The sequence below is a fragment of the Terrapene carolina genome, unplaced genomic scaffold (assembly GCF_002925995.2).
Source record: "Terrapene carolina triunguis isolate 2854851 unplaced genomic scaffold, T_m_triunguis-2.0 Scaffold236, whole genome shotgun sequence".
In the NCBI taxonomy this organism is placed as follows: Eukaryota; Metazoa; Chordata; order Testudines; family Emydidae; genus Terrapene; species Terrapene triunguis.
In genome coordinates, this window is record NW_020664587.1 from 7,652,335 (window position 1) to 7,671,054 (window position 18,720).

At 52.6% G+C, this 18,720-nt stretch overlaps 1 protein-coding gene across 1 annotated transcript in view; it reads left to right on the forward strand.

Moving 5' to 3' along the window:
- ASAP3 (ArfGAP with SH3 domain, ankyrin repeat and PH domain 3) overlaps positions 1 to 18,720 on the forward strand; it is a 64,735-nt gene that overhangs the window by 23,630 nt on the left and 22,385 nt on the right. Inside the window, exons 4-12 of the mRNA XM_026657106.2 lie at positions 1,867 to 1,941; positions 5,261 to 5,310; positions 5,800 to 5,926; positions 11,063 to 11,148; positions 12,351 to 12,426; positions 13,621 to 13,707; positions 14,564 to 14,673; positions 16,012 to 16,081; positions 17,281 to 17,368. Of these exons, the coding sequence (XP_026512891.1) occupies positions 1,867 to 1,941; positions 5,261 to 5,310; positions 5,800 to 5,926; positions 11,063 to 11,148; positions 12,351 to 12,426; positions 13,621 to 13,707; positions 14,564 to 14,673; positions 16,012 to 16,081; positions 17,281 to 17,368 (769 nt within the window). The remainder of the gene's footprint in view (positions 1 to 1,866; positions 1,942 to 5,260; positions 5,311 to 5,799; positions 5,927 to 11,062; positions 11,149 to 12,350; positions 12,427 to 13,620; positions 13,708 to 14,563; positions 14,674 to 16,011; positions 16,082 to 17,280; positions 17,369 to 18,720) is intronic.

Sequence of the window (18,720 nt, forward strand, 5' to 3'; positions counted from 1 at the left end):
GCACAGAGCGTTCCAATGGCTTGGCCAAGATCTCACACAGTCTGGGCTGGGACCAAAGAATTCCCCCCGGATCTCCTGAGTCCGTCCTCCCTCTGCAGCTGAGCTTCCTGGCTGACAGTCAAAACACAACACCAAGTGCAGAATGTTTGATGGCCTTTCGTGCCTGTCCCCCATCTCTGAGCTTCTGGAAGTTGCTGTCCTAACCCTCCCATTCCCCCGTCCACACCCCTAGGAAACACCCCATGTGGGACCAGAGCTGTGGCTTCACGTTCCAGCACGGCTATCCCCCCACTCACGTGAGAGATGCTGGTGAAGGATACACGGGAAGCCCAGTGATGGTTTCACGCTGCCCCCATTCCCCCTCCTGTCCCCCGAAACTCTCCCGACTGCAGGGAGCTGGCGTCCCATCGGAAGCCTGCCCGGAGGGACATTCCAGGTTCCGTCCGATGCTGGGAAGTGGCTTCTGCAGCGGTGCTGGCAGCATCTCGCTTTCTTTGCTACAGCGTTTAATTTTGTGCTGATCGCCGCCGCTGGAGAACTGCTTTGATGGTGGCATAGGGGTGGGGGGGCTGCTTGGACTAACCTCCCACTGATGTGGTTTGTGGTAACAGCCCCACATCTTGCAGCCATCCCCGGCTAACCATCTACATCTGGCACAAAGTGGGCCCTTCCCCTCATCTTAACGGTTAAATCCGTGCCAGCTCTCCAGGTGGCCAGAGCCTGCTTGGCTCTTAATGCTTAGCAGGGATGGGACTTCTTGACATGTTAGATCCTGACGCTGCAGGGTGCAGTGTAGCCTGTGTGTGTCCTGTCCTGGGAGGAGAAGAGGGTTGTTGCGCTGTGGTCTGGTAGGGACGGCACTGGATTCAGACTCGGGAGGCCTAGCTCTGCCACTGACCTGCTGTGTGATCTTGGGCGAGCCCCTTTGCTGCTCTGTGCCTCCGTTTCCCCACCTGCTCTTTTGTTGGACCATTTCAATTGTGAGCAGTTTGGGCAGGGACTGTCTGTTTCCCACTAAGTATCTGCGCAGCACCAAGCATAACAAAGCCATGATCTTCATAATGCCGAGAGGCCCCGATTGTAAGACAAATATTTCCTTTAAACCCACTGCTGCTGTGATGCCTCCAAAACACGGGTCTAAAGTCAGGCTGCTGGTATGCTGTGAGCACTGCTTATTACACTGATGGTAACTTGCCATTAGCCGGTGTTTCTTCCTTGTCTGGCTGCTGTATCCCTCTGTTGTCTCTCCTCTTGGACCTGGCTGGTAAGCTCGTCAGGGTGGGGACCTTCTTTTCAATATATGTGTTTGGCATTGCTCTAATCTCTGATTGTGGCCTTCAGTCACTGCTCTGATACAAAGAATGAATAGCCCAGAGCAATATTTTCTTGTATTAGTTGCAGGGTTCAGCTGGCCTACGGAGCAACCTGCCACAGGGAAGTCATGCCGCCAAAGCCTGGTGGCTATGCTTTTTAAATACAGCCCACGTACTATCTCAACAAGAAGATGTCCTTCCCCAGGTTGAGATGAAGGGAGTATTGTGCAGTGGGTCCACTAATCTCCAGCTACAGATTCAGCAGGGAACGTTCGCACTCCAGGACCCATCAGCAGGGGCGGTTCCTCTGTAGTCAGTTGCACACACCAACAGGCCCCTACCCAGCTTGAGTACCAGTTGTGTCTCCCTTGTTTACCAGGGGTCGCACCCTGCCTGGAACTCCAGCGCATGGGGGCACCTAGTGGGTGAATAAGGTACTGCTGGTAAACCAATTGTCACATGGGTGAAATGACTGGGCAGCCGGTGCAGTTAGGGGCTGAGGGGCCTGCACCAGCCGCTTTGTAACCACTCCTTGTTTCGCTGGGTTTTCCAGGTGCAGAATCTGAACAACATCGTTTCCTTCCCCCTGGAGAGCCTGCTGAAGGGGCAGCTGAAAGATGGCCGGCTGGTAAGATGCCACTCAGGTGGTGGGCCCTTGATGTGGGAGGCGCAAGATGGCAGGGGGGAGCCCAGGAAGGACGGCTTCCGTCCAGCTGCCGTTTCATGTTGCTGTGTCCTTGTCTGGGGTTGACTCTTGTGTGTCCATTCCCGTGCCAGGAGTGGGTCCTTCTGCCTGTGGTAGGTGGCTCCCCTGTGTTTCCTCCTTGGTTGATTGCAGCACCTCTGTGAGGGCCTGCACTGGTTCGGGCAGCCTCCTGAACCCCGCGGGAGACGGGCTCCCCTCCTGAGGGAGACGCCCTGCTGCAGATCTGGGGAGGCAGGAAAGGAAAGGCCCGACCCTCCTTAGCTCCCCGTCCCCAGGTTACGACGAGGCATCCACCGGGGTGGGGATATGGCCTGCCAGAGCAGCCCCCTCCCCTCGGCGCGCCCTGCCTTCCCCCTAACAAAGGGTCAGGGTTCCCATCTCAGCCAAAGCACTTTCCTTCCGCGCCTCGATCACCGCAAGGAGACAGAGCTGCCTAGCAAGTCACGCGGCCCATCGGCCACAGCCAGCCCTGCAGCGGGGCACGCAGTGACCAGACCAAAGAGCAGCTCCCGGACGTGGGGTTAGTAATAGTCTCGTGTGGTTTACACGTGCCCGGAGATCCCAGCTGAGAGCCGGGACCGTTGTGCTGAGCGCTGCACAGACACGGAGCGAGAGACCGATGGGGGAAATAGAGCAGACTGGTCCCCGGTTTGGTCGGGGACGCTGAAGCAATTTAAAGCTGGACAAGGTCACACAGGGAGCCTGCGGCAGAGGCAGGGATTGGATGCTAGTCCAGGGCCTCCCCCACGAGATGATCCTTCCCCCAAAGCAACCTCTTAACTCTTGTCTCTTCTCCTGTCGGGGCCTCTCCCCTGCTGGCAGGTGTTACTGGACTAGAGCCTGTGAAGGGCTGTTGCTCTCTTCTAGTTACAGCTCCTAGCAGGCCCCAGTCTGCTAATACCTGGGGAAGAGGCGACGCGTCTTCCTGTGCCCGGGGAACCTGTCCCCCTATACCCCGTGCTGTGTCACGACACGCACGGGGTATCCTGGAGGCCAGTCCTGCACCGGCGTTCTCCGGAGGGCAGCTCGGAGCTGTGGCTGAAGCAGCTGCAGCCCACGGGCGAGTTGCAAATGGCCCCCGGGGTCAGGCAGATCTGGGTGCCGTCATGCCTAGCGTCTTGTACACCTGGGTCAAGGGGGGAGGCCTGGGTGTGCAGAGCCTTCTCCCTGGGGGTGCAGGGTTAGGGGGTGCAGGGAGGGGCCTAGGGGAAGAAATAAGGCTGGCAAAACAGTAACCGCAACTCCCGCCCCCATCCCTGGCTCTCTGCTCCCATCTCCTTGGCTCCTTCCCAGCTGCACCCTGAGAGAACCGGCCAAACGGGTCCCTCTGGGCTGGGGACTCCGGCTCTGGGGTCTTCTGCAGCATGAAAAGCTGGTTGTCCCTCAACAAACCGCTTCTCCCCCGACCCGCCACGTTTTCCCATCCATCCCTGCCTTTGCCTTCCGCTGCTGGCTGGAACTGGCCCGAAGTGCAGAGGCTCGCGTGGGTGTCTCTGCAGGTTCCGTCTCTGCCCTGTGATCTGATTAAAGCGTCTTCCTTCGTGTGACCCGGTCTGTACCTGGTGGTGGGGCAGGGCTGGGGACCCCATGATCTTCTCCCTCCCCACCCTTTGGGGAAGGGGGCTAAGAATGCCAGGCAGTTTCTTCTGACACCTGATCGGTGGGGGTGTTGAGCAGAGGGGGTTGTCCCTACCTCTGTACCCCCTGACCATGGGGTGGAGTGGCCTAGGGGCTGCAGTGCTGCTGGGTCTTGCCTCCACGTCTGTGCTCTGCTGGAGTCAGAAATGTGTGGGGAGCCCAGGACCACAGTGGTAGGGGGCCAGCAGGCCGGGATGGAGGTGAATGGATGGGGCTGTGTGTGATGTTGCACTCCGTAAGCTTTATAAAAATATGTTTATAAGTGTCAATATGATGTAACTGGAATATGCTTTATGCAAAAGGTCTCTCAGTGGTCACAGAGACCTCCTTGGGACTGTCACCTGATGTGCTGAATTTTCCTCTGAGCCCGTTTTCCCTGCCAGCTTGGGACTCCAGAACCCTGCCTTGTTGAGTCAGACGCAGTAGCCTGCTGCAACACAGACCCAGGTCTGGTCCACGCCCCTTAAGCTGCAGACTTTAACTAAAAACAGCTCAGCAGGTTACCTGCCTCCAGCTCCCAGTGGGATCCAAACCCCAAATAAATCCATTTTCCTCTGAATAAATCTTATACAGGGTAAACTCATAATTTGTCTGCAAGTATAAAAAGTAGGATTTAAGTGGTTTCAAGTAATAACAGACAGAAGTAAGTTACCAAGCAAAATAAAACAAAACACACAAGTCTAAGCCTAATACATTAAAACAACAAGGAGTCCGGTGGCACCTTAAAGACTAACAGATTTATTTGGCCATAAGCTTTCATGGGTAAAAAACCTCACTTCTTCAGAGGCGACCCCCTGGTACCTAATACATTAAGAAGCTGATGACAGGTAATATCTCGCTCTCGAAGATGTTCCAATAAGCTTCTTTCACAGACTAGACTCCTTCCTAGTCTGGGCCCAATCCTTTCCCCTGGTACAGTTCTTGTTAGTTCCAGCAGACATCTTAGGTGAAAAGCAGGGGCTCTCTCATGACTGGGACCCCCTTTGTTCTGTTCCACCCCCTTTTATATCTTTGGCACAAGGCAGGAATCTTTTGTGTCTCTGGGTTTCCACCCCTCCTCCTAAATGGAAAAGCACCAGGTTAAGATGAATTCCTGTATCAGGTGACATGCTCCATTCCTCCAGGGCTGGCCCGTCCACAGGAAGGCCTGCAGGTAAATAAACCCTTTCCAACCAATTGTCCTAGTCAATTGGGGCCATCAAGATTCCAAAACACCAGTAATGGCCCACACTTTGGATAATTACCATAGGACCTCAGAGTTCTACTTCATATTCCTAGTTTCAGATAGAAGAATGATACGTTCATACCAATAGGATGCCCACACTCAGTAGATTATAAACTTTGTAATGAGACCTTACAAGAGACCTTTTGCATAAAGCATATTCCAGTTCTGTCATATTCACACTTATAAACATATTTTTATAAAGCAGATGGATGTGCAAGGTCACACTGTGTATAGAGCCTAACCCAAGAATAGCAAAAGATGCTCCAGTGCTGTCCAGCCCTGCTCTGCATTGGCAGGAGGGGGAGGGAGGGAGCCCTGCTCTGTGCCATGTAGAATCGGTCCCTGACTTCGCTAACTGCTGCTCTCTCTGTGTCGCAGGATTACAAGAAGCAGATTGAGAAGGCCTGGAAGGATTATGAGACCAAAGTGTAAGTAGTCCCGTTGCCTCTGGCAGGAACAGGCTGATCCTCCTCCTCTAAACAAAGGGGTTTTGTGTGGGGGCTGCGGCTTGGGAGGTGGCTGGAGCCTGGCAGCGAACAAAGTCGCTGGCTGGAAATTAGTGCACTCCGACCGGCCGGGCTCCAGCGTAAATCGCTGGTTAATGCCATCTGGGTGTTCAGCACGGAAAGGAGATTGGGGCAGGAGTGCTGGCTTGGGGGAATCTCCCAGCTCCTCCCAGCAGGAGGCGCTGTGGAGAATGAGCCTGTATCTTGTGGTCCCTTCTAACCCCATGGTTCTATGATGGGGCTGCATGGACAGGTGCGGGAAAGTTGGCTGGGGGGGAAGCTCCGAGTTCTGCCTCTCCCAGTGGGTGCCTCTCCCGATTGGGTCTTGCCAACAAGAACTACGGAGTAATTCAAGCGGACAAGAGGTCGGATCGGTCTTGACTCTTGCCTCTGGCTGTCCTGCCTCCCCAGAGCAAAGATCGAAAAGGAGAAGGAGCGCGCCCGGATAGCGGGACTCATCCAGGCGGAGCCGTCGCCAGCGGAGATCGCCGAGGAGACGCAGAAGGAGCGCCGGATGTTCCAGCTTCAGATGTGCGAGGTGACGGGCCTTTCCGTGCCGGAGAACGGAGCTGAGGAGGGCGGTAGGGCCTGGAGCAGCCGTGGGGGCTTTTCTCTGGAGAAGCTGTACCAAGGCGCTCTACCCTCCTGGGGTCCCCATGGTATCTGGTCCCTTCGCGCACGGTGATGAACGTCACGGCCTTGTCAGGAAGGGAAGGATTAATTCCGATGGGGAGTTGAGGTGCGCAGAGAGACTTGCCCAGGGTCTCACTCAGGAAGTCTGTGGCAGAGCCAGAAATTGAACCCAGCCTTCCTGAGTCCTAGTCCAGTGCCTTAACCACTGGGCCATCCTTGCTCAGCTCTAGCCAGGGCACTTTCTGCTGGAAGAACCTAGTGATCTGTAGAAAACAATCAAAGCGGATGAAGGAGTAAATGGGCCGTCGGTTACCCTACCCAACGGCCATCATTGCTTAGATACTTCAGGGATGGGTGGTAGAGAATTATGCCAAGGGATCAACTCCTGCATGTCGGGGTGTGTGGGGCAAGGAGGGCTTAAGCCCAGGTCTCTCTTAGAACCAGGATACTCCTTGTCTGCAGAGTCTGCAACAGCCGCTCCACCCCGCAGCGCGCTGCTAGCCTGAGCCTCTCAATCTGCCTCCTGTCTGCCAGCCTCGCTAGGCCTTGTGCCCGCCCTGCCTTGCCTGTAGCCAGCCGACTGGCTATAGTTCGTGTCCCTCCCCTGGGTCCCAGCCGTGGGGACCTGGCAACAGGGGGCGCTAGGAAAACAGGCCGGGGGCGTGAACGGGCAGGTTCCCATCTCGCCCTCCTCCCAACCATCGGCCCTGCTGCTGGGGCCTCCCTCCCCCCCACCTCCACCCCCTTGGCCTAAGTGCTGGAGCATCCCACCCTGGCCACGGGTTAGGGAGCCTCACGGCTTCCCGTCTGAGGATGGAGCCCCTTGGGCCCTGGCCTGCCCTTCCCAGTGGAATGCTGCCTCTCGGCTGGCTCCCAGCTTGAGCAGGGTCAGGATCAGCAGGGGCTGGGGAGGTTTGGGGGGGATTGAGGGGAGAAACGGTGGGATATTGCCCATAGCTAGGCCTTACTCAAGCTCTCCGACACGCGAAACTTCCTCCTGCAGCTGCCCCTCTCCCTGCCCCCCAGTGGTCTCCAGCCAGCGCTAGGAGCCTGCCTTGACCTTCCGCTGTTTAACCCCTTTAGAGCTGGCGTGTGTCTCGAGGGTTAATGCCAGCCCCGTCTCGCTCTGGGTGCGGAGTGCCAGCTCCGCTTGAGTTGCTACCGTTGCCTTTACCTTGCAAAGCCCATCGCAAGCTGAGTTGCTTCCCGTTCGCTTTGTCCCACAGCAGGGACTGTTTACAAGGGGGGGGGGGAAATCTCGTTGGGGCCAGACCCTCCCCAGAACCCTGGGCCAGGTGTTGGACCGTGGCACCTTGCACGTCTCTCTGGGAAGATGTCCTGCGTAGCCATGGCCAACAGGCTGTGTCCCAGCCGTTCCGGTATCTGCAGAGCTGGAGTTAGTGCTGCTACCGGCTAGCTCGGCATCTCCGGAGCCGCTCGCGCGGCCCGGGGCCACGTTTGTGCTCACGCTTGTGAAGCTCGCACAAATGCAGTTGTGCCCTATTTTGGGGGGGCATGTGTGGATCTGTCGTTTTGCATGTCCTGGCCAGTCTGTGAGAGAAACCAGAAATGGGGTGAGAGCGAGAGCTTCCTGCTCCAGCCGGGGTGGAAGAGCCAGGGGAAATCCCAGGAGTGATGTACCGAGAGGGGAGGATTTCAGCCTTGTGCAATAACACATTGCATGTGTGCATTGCCTTTCATCGGCGTTAGAAGCAAACGTTAGTGAGTCATGCCTCAAACCAGCCCTGCCAGCTAGGGGATCGTGATTATCCCCGTCTAACAGCTGAGCAAACCAGGTTACGCAGCCGGTAAGCGGTGGAATCCAGGATTCCTGCTGCCTAGTCCCCTGCTTTAACTACTAGTCAGTATTGCCCTCCTGGAAACAAGAAAGGAACCCAGGAGTCCTGACTTCCCAATCCCTGCTCCAACCACTAGAGCCACGCCCCTCCTAGCACTGGGAGTAGCACACTGCCTCTCCCATCCCTCCCCATCCACTAGGCAACATCTTCACACAGGACAGGTCTGAAGAAAACTGCAGCTGGGAGAAGGGTCCGTGGTTAGCGTTTGCACCTGGAGTGGGTCCCCAAGGACCTTCAGCCTCCGTAGCCAGAACTGAGCGTCCGGCTGTGGCTGCAGAGTGGGCTGCCCGGGGGGCCAGCTCCTGGCAGGGCTGGAGAGCGGAGGGGAGGATCCCGCGAGCTGCTGATGGGGGCGAGGGGAGAGTTAAAGACCCATGGAGCGGCAGCAGCTTGCCTTCCTTGTTGTGGTTTTGGGCTACGTGGACGGGCTGGAGCTCTGGGGGGTGCGCCAGGGACTGAGTCATCCCTTTGAATAGCTTCACTGTTAAATAAATAACAGCTCATGGAAACACTCAGTGTTCGCAGTGCGGCCGTAGGGAGGGGCTCTGTTCCAGGGGCAGCAGTGGAAAAAGAGAGAAGATGCGTGCACGGGATCTTGTGTGTGTTCCCCCGTGTGCCTGCTGTGCTACATTAGGGCTATTTGATTTCGCCCTCGGCTCAGTGCTCAGTTCTATCCCTGGGCGGGTTTATGTTCCCCTCAGCTCTGTAGATCGGTCTATCTCATACCCTTGGGAGCACCAAAACCCCCACGTAGTCCAAGGAATCTCCACTGCCGGTTAGCTGTACAGGGTCTATGACACGCAGCCGGGCAGTCTCCATTCCAGTCTGAACCTCTACATGGCTTTTCTGGCCAGTAGTTTATAAGCCAGCGAGGCCAAACGTTCCAGTGTTGGCCCCCAGTTTGCTCAGGGGGTGGATTGAGAGCACTAGGCTGGGATCCATGGCACCTGTGCCCTTTCCCAGGCTCCTGCTTTCATCAAAGAATTCATTTCACCTCACAAGGCAGGGAAGTATCATTTCTGCTTTGTGGAGGGGGAAACTGAGGCACAGAGAGATGATGTGATTTGCCCAAGGTCTCTCAGGAAGTCAGTAGCAGAGCCAAGAATAGACTCCCCCCCCCCCCCCGAGTCCTACCTCCCCTTGCTCTAACCACTAGGGACACCACTCCCTTCTCAGAGCCAGAAATAGAACCCAGGAGTCCCAATCTTCTCCTCTGACCACTCCACAGCTGTACCTCCGGTTAAAGCTATATTCCCTCTTTATCTCTCGCTCACCCCCACCCTACCTCGAACAAAGGCTCTATATAGCTCTGCTCTGGCCTATTACACCAATCCTCCATGCCCCTTTTCTGGGCTCGCGACTCATTTCTCCAGCTGTGCTCCTGGCAAGGAAGGAGAAATAAAAATCTCCCCGCCCTTGCCCGACTGTAATGCTCTACTGTGCAGCCGTCTGGGAGATGGTATAAAAAGAGAACCCAGCTCGTCACACAACGCTTTCCCCCTGGCCTCCTCACGCTCCTTGCCTCCAAAATACACAGACACAGGATCATAGAATCATAGAATATCAGGGTTGGAAGGGACCTCAAGAGGTCATCTAGTCCAACCCCCTGCTCAAAGCAGGACCAATTCCCAACTAAATCAACCCAGCCAGGGCTTTGTCAAGCCGGGCCTTAAAAACCTCCAAGGAAGGAGACTCCACCACCTCCCTAGGTAACGCATTCCAGTGCTTCACCACCCTCCTAGTGAAATAGTGTTTCCTAATATCCAACCTGGACCTCCCCCACTGCAACTTGAGGATCTTCCTAATGAGAGCCACGTTAACCCCTTCACTGCTGCCTCGTCTTCCAGGGGCGTGAACCAAGCCTGGTGCTGGCTTTGCCGTTGCAACACTGCGCTACTTAGAAAAAGGCCAGTGAACCCAAGCGCTCTGCTGGATTCTAAAAAGGATTGAACATTATATGGACAATGAGACCATCGAGAGTGTGATGAGGATTTAAATCCTCATGCTTCAGGGCATAGGCCAACTTCTAACTAATCAGGGTCAGGAAGAAACCTCCCTTGGGGGCCAGGTTATTCATGATCTACAGGGTTTCTTGCTCCTCCTTCTGATGCTGCTGGTGCTAGTCACGGTTGGAGACAGGATATTGGGTTAAAAGGACCCTGGTTTGTGGCCATCTCTATGAGAAAATAAAATTGGAGTGGAAGAAATTCATCATCAGCCCAATTCTGAGAGCCACTGGCAGCTGCGTTAGCTGAAAAGGAGAGAAAATGGGATTGTGCCCTTCTCTTTGCTTTTGCATGAAGAAGACCTAAAAGTTCTTGGTTTTTTTTACACTTACACACACACTCACTCACTCTTTCTCTCTCTCTGGATGACTGAAGAACTATTGGGTTAATGCCACTCCAGCTACTATACAAGTAAAACCTGATTAATTGAGAGGAAGAGTAATATTTTTATGTGGACTGTTTTAAAATTGTATTGGTTTTGGTTAACGTAGTATTTAATTCAAAACTTACCAAACACTTGGGAGAAAAGCTCTCGTTGTTAAAATCCCGTGGACCCGATCCTTGACCTTTGGGTGCTGAGAGCGCTCCCAATCCACATCTTTGGGTTTTCCAAGGGAAAGCACAGCAACCTTCAGAGACATAGGTTATAACTTGACCTGCTAAAATTGAGTCAAATGTGTTAACGCTGCACTAGGAAAAGCAATTGTGTTTAGGATGGGCTTATCGAGCCTATGTTAGTGAAACTCAACCGCTTTTTGTAGCTGAGACCAAGTTTTAGAGGCAGCTGTAGTGGATCTCGAACTGATCTGCAAAATGATTGTGATCGCTTTCACTGTGCGTGACAAACTAGGCTTTGCCCAGCCAGATCAGTGGTAACTGGCTTCTTTTTCATCTGGCTCTCAGAGGGTTTCCACCGGAGATGGGACCTGAACCAAAACGCTCTGGACTCGGAGGTAAGTTCACACCCAAATCTGGATCTGAACTTTGCAGTTCAGGTTCATCTAGAGGTGTCACCATTTCCAGACCTGAATCTGACCACTAAAGAAATGGCCATATGGCAAAAAGGAGGCTTGGACTTCTGAAAAATCTGGCGTCTTCTAGTTCTTTCCTCTGAGCTAGTCCAACATTTGAGTCCCTCAACGACATCCTAACTCGGTGTCTCTTCTCCCTCTCTAGTACCTGCTGAAAGCTAACGAGAGCCAGACGAAGCAAGGTCCGGACTTCCTGCAGAGCCTGATCAAGTTTTTCCATGCGCAACATAAGTAGGTACCGCCCCACTCGGCACATCCTGTGAGATGATGATGTCACTTCCTGGAGCAGAACTCTAGACTTGCCAGTTTTCCCTCATTTTCTTAATTCCCAGTAGCTCTGAGTGGTCGCTAGAGAGAAACGAATCCACATGGAGTTTAAGCACATGCTTAATGTCTCCCATATTCAGCAAAAGCATGTGCTTAAGGGCCACAGAAAAGGGTATTTTACTGGTACTGTGTCCAGTGACTGGTTACTTTGTTTAGTGTCACTAGTCCATTACTAAAGCAATCTCTCTCCACAGAGAGAAATTACCCTAATAGCAGTTAGTTTCATTAATGTGTAATATTTTAATATTAATTGCATTAATTCCAAACTCATTTTTGTATTGCATTAATGATACTTGGAAGAGCACTCTTCATCTGAGGATCTCAGTGTGATCCTCCATTTTACAGATAGGGAAACTGAGGCACGGTGAGTGGACATGCCCAAGGCCACACAGTAGTTCAGTGGCAGAGCTGGGAGTAGAATCCATGGCAGCTGACCTCTAGACCCTGTCCCTGTCTCTAGTGGAGGCTGCTTCAGAACAATATAGGAGATGAGCCTGTCATATAAAACTTGCATCCAGTTCTGGATTTCAAACATCCCCAAATTTGGAGGTGTTCAGATCTGGGGCTCTGGTTTTAGCCCAAATCTGTGCCAGATTCTGGAGTCACTCCACAACTAGGCTAGAATAACCGAGAGGAGTTTGATCCTATATGTTTTGCAGGGGGATGAAGCCCTGAATGATGAGAGGTGAGAGGCTTGGCCTCAGCCCCCCCATGCTGGCTGATTGTAATGAGAGGGGAGTGATCTGGTGATCCATTTCAGGGAAGGGGAGGCGCTGCCCATTCTGCCCCGGGAAGCACATTGGGCGCATAACAAGCTTATACCCCAGCTGCTATAGGCACAACGTGAGAGTGACCATTGAGTTTGGAGGTGGGCTGTGGACTCTGAATCCCCTCTCCTTCAGGCCATCAGGCAGAGTGACCATGGCTCGTTGGGAACCTTAGCATGACCTTGATTGATGGTGTTCTTGGTGTGCGCTGGCTCAGAGGGCCAGCACGGGAAGTCCCGAGTGCCGACAGCAGGTTTCTTGTAGCTGGTTGTGAAGGACCTGGCCATGATTGATGAATGGTGTTGCAATGCCTTTGGATGACATTTTTCTTTTTCTCAGTTTCTTCCAAGATGGCTGGAAGGCTGCTCAGAATCTCTACCCTTTCATTGAGAAACTCGCCGCATCTTTACATGCAGTAAGTGTTCTCAGTCAGGGTTCAGGCCCTTTACTTTGTTCCCTACAGCGGACTCCAAGGGATCTATGAACTTTCAAGAGACAACACACTGGAGTCCAGCTACCTTTCCAAAAAGGTGGTGTGGGTGGCCCTATGAATCAGAGTAGTGAGCCTTACTGAAGTACTAGGAAACCTGGATGAAGTGGTACCTGGAACGCATTGCTAATAGGGGCTGTAGGGGGCTAGTGCTGTATGTGCACAGTTCTTGCCGGAGCAACGTAGGGGGAATTTTTAATCCTCCAAATGGAGATAATAAATTATAAATAAATAATAAATTAATGGAGATATCCTATCTCCTAGAACTGGAAGGGACCTTGAAAGGTCATCGAGTCCAGCCCCCTGCCTTCACTAGCAGGACCAAGTACTGATTTTGCCCCAGATCCCTAAGTGGCCCCCTCAAGGATTGAACTCACAACCCTGGGTTTAGCAGGCCAATGCTCAAACCACTGAGCTATCCCTCCCCCCATAAAGAACCATGGGATGTGCTCCCAGAAGTCGCAGGTTGCGTCTACACTGCAAAGAATACCCTCGCACCAACCAGTCTGAGACTGGCTCGGCGCTCACGCTATGGGGCTAAAGATAGCAGTGTAGATGTTCCCACTTGGGCTGGAGCCCAGGCTCGGAGACCCTCCCCCCTTAGAATCATAGACTATCAGGGTTGGAAGGGGCTTCAGGAGGTCATCTAATCCAACCCCCTGCTCAAAGCAGGACCAATCCCCAGAGAGATTTTTACCCCAGATCCCTGAATGGCCCCCTCAAGGATTGAACTCACAACCTTGGGTTTAGCAGACCAATGCGCAAACCACTGAGCTCTCCCTCCCTTAATACCATAGCATAAACCAGCATGACTTCTGTAACAGAAAACCAGACCTCTCCAATCTACTATACATCTGCGAGCGTGTCTGTGAACGAGTGGATTCGTGAGAACCAACTCTGCCACTGTCCCGTTTCGGAGATGGGATACCAGGTTAGATGGGCCCTCTTCTGATCCAACCTGGCAGTTCCTATGTTCTTGCCCTACTTTAGAGAGATGACCCCCCCCCCCCCCCCACACACACAAACTCTGCTCCCCCTGTTGTTGAAGACAGAGAGGCTCATGATGGCAGTAACATGGATGATCATATTAATGTCTTCTGCTGCTGCTTTTCTTTGCAGCTGCACCAGGCCCAGGAGGAGGAGGTGAAGGAGCTCACTCAGATCCGTGACTCCCTCCGAGGCATCCTGCAGCTGGAGAACAAAGAGGTGAGGCTCCTGGCCTATTCCTCCATGGTGCTAAGCAACGAAGGGGCCTAGCGCCCTGGGGGAATAGCCAACAGAGTCGGAGCTAGGCCTCCTGATGTGGGTCCTACCCTGGATTTTCTACAGAGAGATACAGCCCTGTTACCCATGGACTTTCCTCAGGGTAGCCAGGAGCAACCAGAGTTGAGGCAGGTGGGTAGATAGAACAGGAACTGATCCAAAGCCTACTGAAATCAATGGAAGGGCTCCCTTGGCCTTCAGTGGGCCTTCCAGGGCGCCAGAGACCAAGCTGAGCTTAGCGACCTACAGAGAAGTGATGGCCAGAGCTGAAATGAACAATGGGAGGTGCCGAAGGGGGACAAGAGGAGAAGGGCTGAGGGCTCAGCATTGAGAGTGTGACGATGCCGTGTGGGAGGAGAAGATCCACGACTGGGAGCTGGTTTGCGTCGCTAGCCACCTGGGTGGTGCTACGGTGGTGGTAGGAAAGGGTCAGGAACTGAGCTGCAAGCAGCCAGAAGCTGGGTGAGGCTGGCCAGAAGGGTAAGACAAGTGTCCCCGTGGTTCCGAAGGAAAGAAGGATGGTGGGAAAGGAGAAGTTAGCGATCAAGGAGAAGGCCCCGGGAAGTCAGGATGGTGGAGTTCTAAGTGATTCTCCAAGTGGCCATAATAAAGTTGGAGGGCGTTTGGAGATGCTGAGGACAACATAAGAGGAAGGTCTGGGGCGTTCCCTGCTGGCCCAACCCTGCAGGATCAGGCCCTGGCAGGGCAAGAGGGCCGTGACACAGCAAAGAAGCAGACCCTGAGGCCGATGCTTTGAATATATATATTTATTTTTTTGTTCTGTCCTTGGTGAGTTCAGGAAAACCTGCTCAGGAAGAACTCTGGCAGCGGCTACAGCATCCACCAGCACCAAGGGAACAAGCAGTACGGGACGGAAAAGTCGGGCTTTCTGTGCAAGAAAAGCGACGGGTGTGTACGAGCTGGCTCCTGCTTGCTCCCGTTTCAGATAGGCTCTTCACATGCTCGTTAGGAGTGGACGTTCTCTGGGAAGGCCGGGGGCCATAGGACGAGGCTGTTGAAGGATCAAGCGATGCGGGAATTCCTGGGAGAGGTTCTTTGGTACAGGCCCCACAGGCGATCAGACCAGATGATCCGAACGGTTCCTTCTGGCCTTAAAACTATGAATCCTCGAAAGCCCCCATCTCTGCCCAGTCCACGCGCTTGCACGTAGGGGACGTCCTCACAGCAGCTGGGAGGTGCACTTCCCAGCTCAGGTCGTTGTAAATGCACTAGCTCCGCTCGAGAAGCGTGGCTGCGCTGGTGTGGGCGAGCTACCCAAGCACCGTCCCGCCCGACCCCTTGGGTATGGAGTCGGGCAGCTAGCACAAGCTGCCAGCCGTCACAGCCACGCTGCTATTGTTAGTCACTTGCTTGAGCAGAGCTAGTGCGTGTGCACCCGTTAGAAATTCCGCTGGCCAGCTGCTGTGTGAATGTACCTGTAGCTGGGATCCTTTGGGGTGGAAAGGAAAAAAACTGGACCGAGGGGGCTGGATGGTTGGTGGGTTGATAAGATATGGAGCCTGGGACAGGACTCTGGTTTGCAGGTAGCCCAGCTCAGGGGTGACCCCTCCTGTTGCCAGCTGATGTCTATTAGGAGTCAGGTTTGAAATGATTCGGTGGCGTCCATCCATTTCCTAGTGGATAGGTGCCCACATCCCACACGAGTCCTCTCCAAGCCTGGCACTAATTTCTACCCACATTGGGAGCCTCAGCAGAGAGGCCAGCGCCTGATGGAGATGAACTGTTCCAAGGTGTGGTCCTTGCAGCGCAGGACTGGTAAGGAAGCCTACGCTGGAAGCATCTCTCCTGGACTTCAGTCTCCAGGGTTACCAACCTGGCACCAAATTCCCTTTGATAAGGAGGAAGGCCCGTTCTATGGGCATAGCAAGCCGCTTCCTAATGGGAGCAGCACTCTGCCAAGGAGAAGGAAGTGTTTCACCTGTGCACAATGGGCCAACATTTGGTGTAGGACATGCCTCAGGCACTGAGGCAAGAAGGCATGCGTCAGGATTAAGGGAAGGGATGAGGCACTCGGAGCGAAAGGAGACGGTGGACTGAGAAGACTGGGCAGTCAGAGGGTTTGAGCAGGGTGAGTTAAAGGAAGCGCTATGTTCACCCAGGAAGCGATACTCCCCACTAAAGCCCGTCAGCGAGATGAGGGGCCATGGGGGTCACCAGGGCTGTGGGAGAAGCTGGGTATCCGGGGTACAAAGTGGACCCTCACTCCCTTCTCTCTGCCTGACCTAGAATCCGGAAAGTGTGGCAGAAGAGGAAGTGTGGCGTGAAGTATGGCTGCCTCACCATCTCGCACAGCACGGTAAGGCCGGGTGCTGGCGGATGGGTGGGGCTTGGGTTCAGGCTGCCCTGGAGCCGTCTCAACAAGGGATTGTTTATGGGTATGGAGCTGTAGGTTAAATCCATTCAAGCCTGTGTGGTGAACCGCACCTCCTATGAATGGGTCTGCGGACACCCATCCAAATCGCAGCCCGAGAGCATGTGCTACTGATGATAACCTTTTAGTTTAAACTAAAGGATCAGTCCGCACCTCTTCATCCCCTGCTCCTCATGTGTCTCTTAGCGGGAAGGGGAGCTGCCAGTTTGTTATCTCAAAATGCCATACAGAGCTGTGCAAAGGTCGGCTGCTTTGTTTCCTAGGGGTCCATCTGGCCCTTGAATCTGCATCCTCCACATGCAAGTCCATAACTCTGCCAAGGTTTGCTTAGAACTCTGGTGCATTAAACTTTTGGTAAACCCCACCCAGGCTTGGGATTTGTAAAGCAACCCCAAACTGGGTGCGTCATAACCACTTCATCTTACATAAACAAATGAGACAGCGAGAACATGCTGGAGAAGGTTTTCTATGACCTTTTCAGGCAGGGAGCATAAGGGATACCTTGAGGTTCCAGACTAGACAATCGGTAGACACTTCAGGTAGAAAGAATGACTGCCCTCTAGAGGTAGAGGGAGTAAAATGCAGCTTAAAAACTGCCTTGGCTTGGATTCTTCTGCAAAAGACGATTCCGCAAGATTCTAAGAGGGCCTGGGCATTTCTGTAGATAACAAGACTATCCAGAGTTAGCATAGATAATGCTGTCCCGAACGCTGGAAAACCTCGTGCTCTTTTGTAATGTCTTTTCATCAGTAGATGAGCTTATCATCCCCGTTCTACATATGGGGGAAACTGAGGAACAGAGAGGGGGGCAGTAGTGACTTCTCCAGCATCAGCCAGCAGGCCAGTGGAAGAGCTGGGAACAGAAGCCGGGTGTCCTGAGTCCCAGTCCAGTGTGCTACCACTAGGCTGTACTGCCCCTCCCATCTTGGACTATTAGAGATGATAGATAGATGATCCCACATCTCTCTAGTGTCGAGTTCTTGCATCTGGTGCTGGTCACTGCTGGAGACTAGATGAAGCCTGGGTCTGATCCTGCCTGACAATGGCTGTGTTCCTAAACAGCGGCTGGCAGTCCCGGCTCACTTCACTTCCCATTTCACCTGCCCGCTCTCCTCCTCTCCCAGATCAACCGGCCTCCCGTGAAGCTGAACCTGCTGACCTGCCAAGTGAGACCTCACCCGGAGGAAAAGAAGTGCTTCGACCTTGTGACACGTGAGTAGGGGAATGTGAGAGAGCCCTGATTCCAGATTTGGAAAGGTATTTAGTAAGGCTGTCAAGCGATTTTAAAAAAGATGAATTGCACGATTAAACACTAATAGAACACCACTTATTTAAATATTTTTGGATGTTTTTCTACATTTTCAAATATATTTATTTCAATTACAACACAGAACACAAAGTGTACAGTGCTCACTTTATTTCTGGTTACAAATATTTGACTGTAAAAAAAAATAAATAAATAAAAAAAATAAAGGATTTTTCAGTTCACTTACAAGTACTGTAGTGCAATCTCTTTATCATGAAAATTGAACTTACAAATGTAGAATTGTGTACAAAAGATAACTGCATTCAAAAATAAAACAATGTCAAACTTTAGAGCCTACAAGTCCACTCGGTCCTACTTCTTGTTCAGCCAATCGCTCAGACAAACAAGTTTTGTTTACATTTGCAGGAGATAATGTGCCCGCTTCTTGTTCACAATGTCACCTGAAAGTGAGAACAGTTTTAGCCGGCGTCGCACAATATTTACATGCCAGATGAGTTAGATTGATATGTCCCTTCATGCTTCAACCACCATTCCAGAGGACCTGCATCCATGCTGATGTTATTCTGCTCAATAACAATCCAAAGCAGTGTGGACCGACGCATGTTCATTTTCATCTTCTGAGTCAGAGGTTGATTTTCTTTTTTGGTGATTCGGGTTCTGTAGTTTCTGCAAGAGTGTTGTACTTTAAGGCTTCTGAAAGCATGCTCCACACCTCGTCCCTCTCAGATTTTGGAAGGCACTTCAGATTCTTAAACCTTGGGTCGAGTGCTGTAGCTATCTTTAGAAATCTCACATTGGTACCTTCTTTGCATTTTGTCAAAGCTGCAGTGAAAGTGTTCGTAAATCAAACATGTGCTGGGTCATCACCCGAGACTGCTATAACATGAAATATATGGCAGAATGCAGGTAAAACAGAGCCAGAGACATACAATTCTCCCCCAAGGAATTGAGTCACAAATTTAATTAACGCATTATTTTTTTAATGAGTGTCTTCAGCCTGGAATCATGTCCTCTGGAATGGTGGCCGAAGCATGAAGGGGCATACGAATGTTTAGCATATCTGGCACGTAAATACCTTGCAATGCCGGCTACAAAAGTCCCAGGCGAATGTCTGTTCTCACTTGCAGGTGACATTGTAAATAAGAAGCAGGCAGCAGTATCTCCCGTCAATGTAAACAAACTTGTTTGTCTGAGTGATTGGCTGAACAAGAAGTAGGACTGTGTGGACTTGTAGGCTCTAAAGTTTTGCGTTGTTTTGTTTTTGAGTGCAGTTATGTAGCAAACAAACAAAATCTAC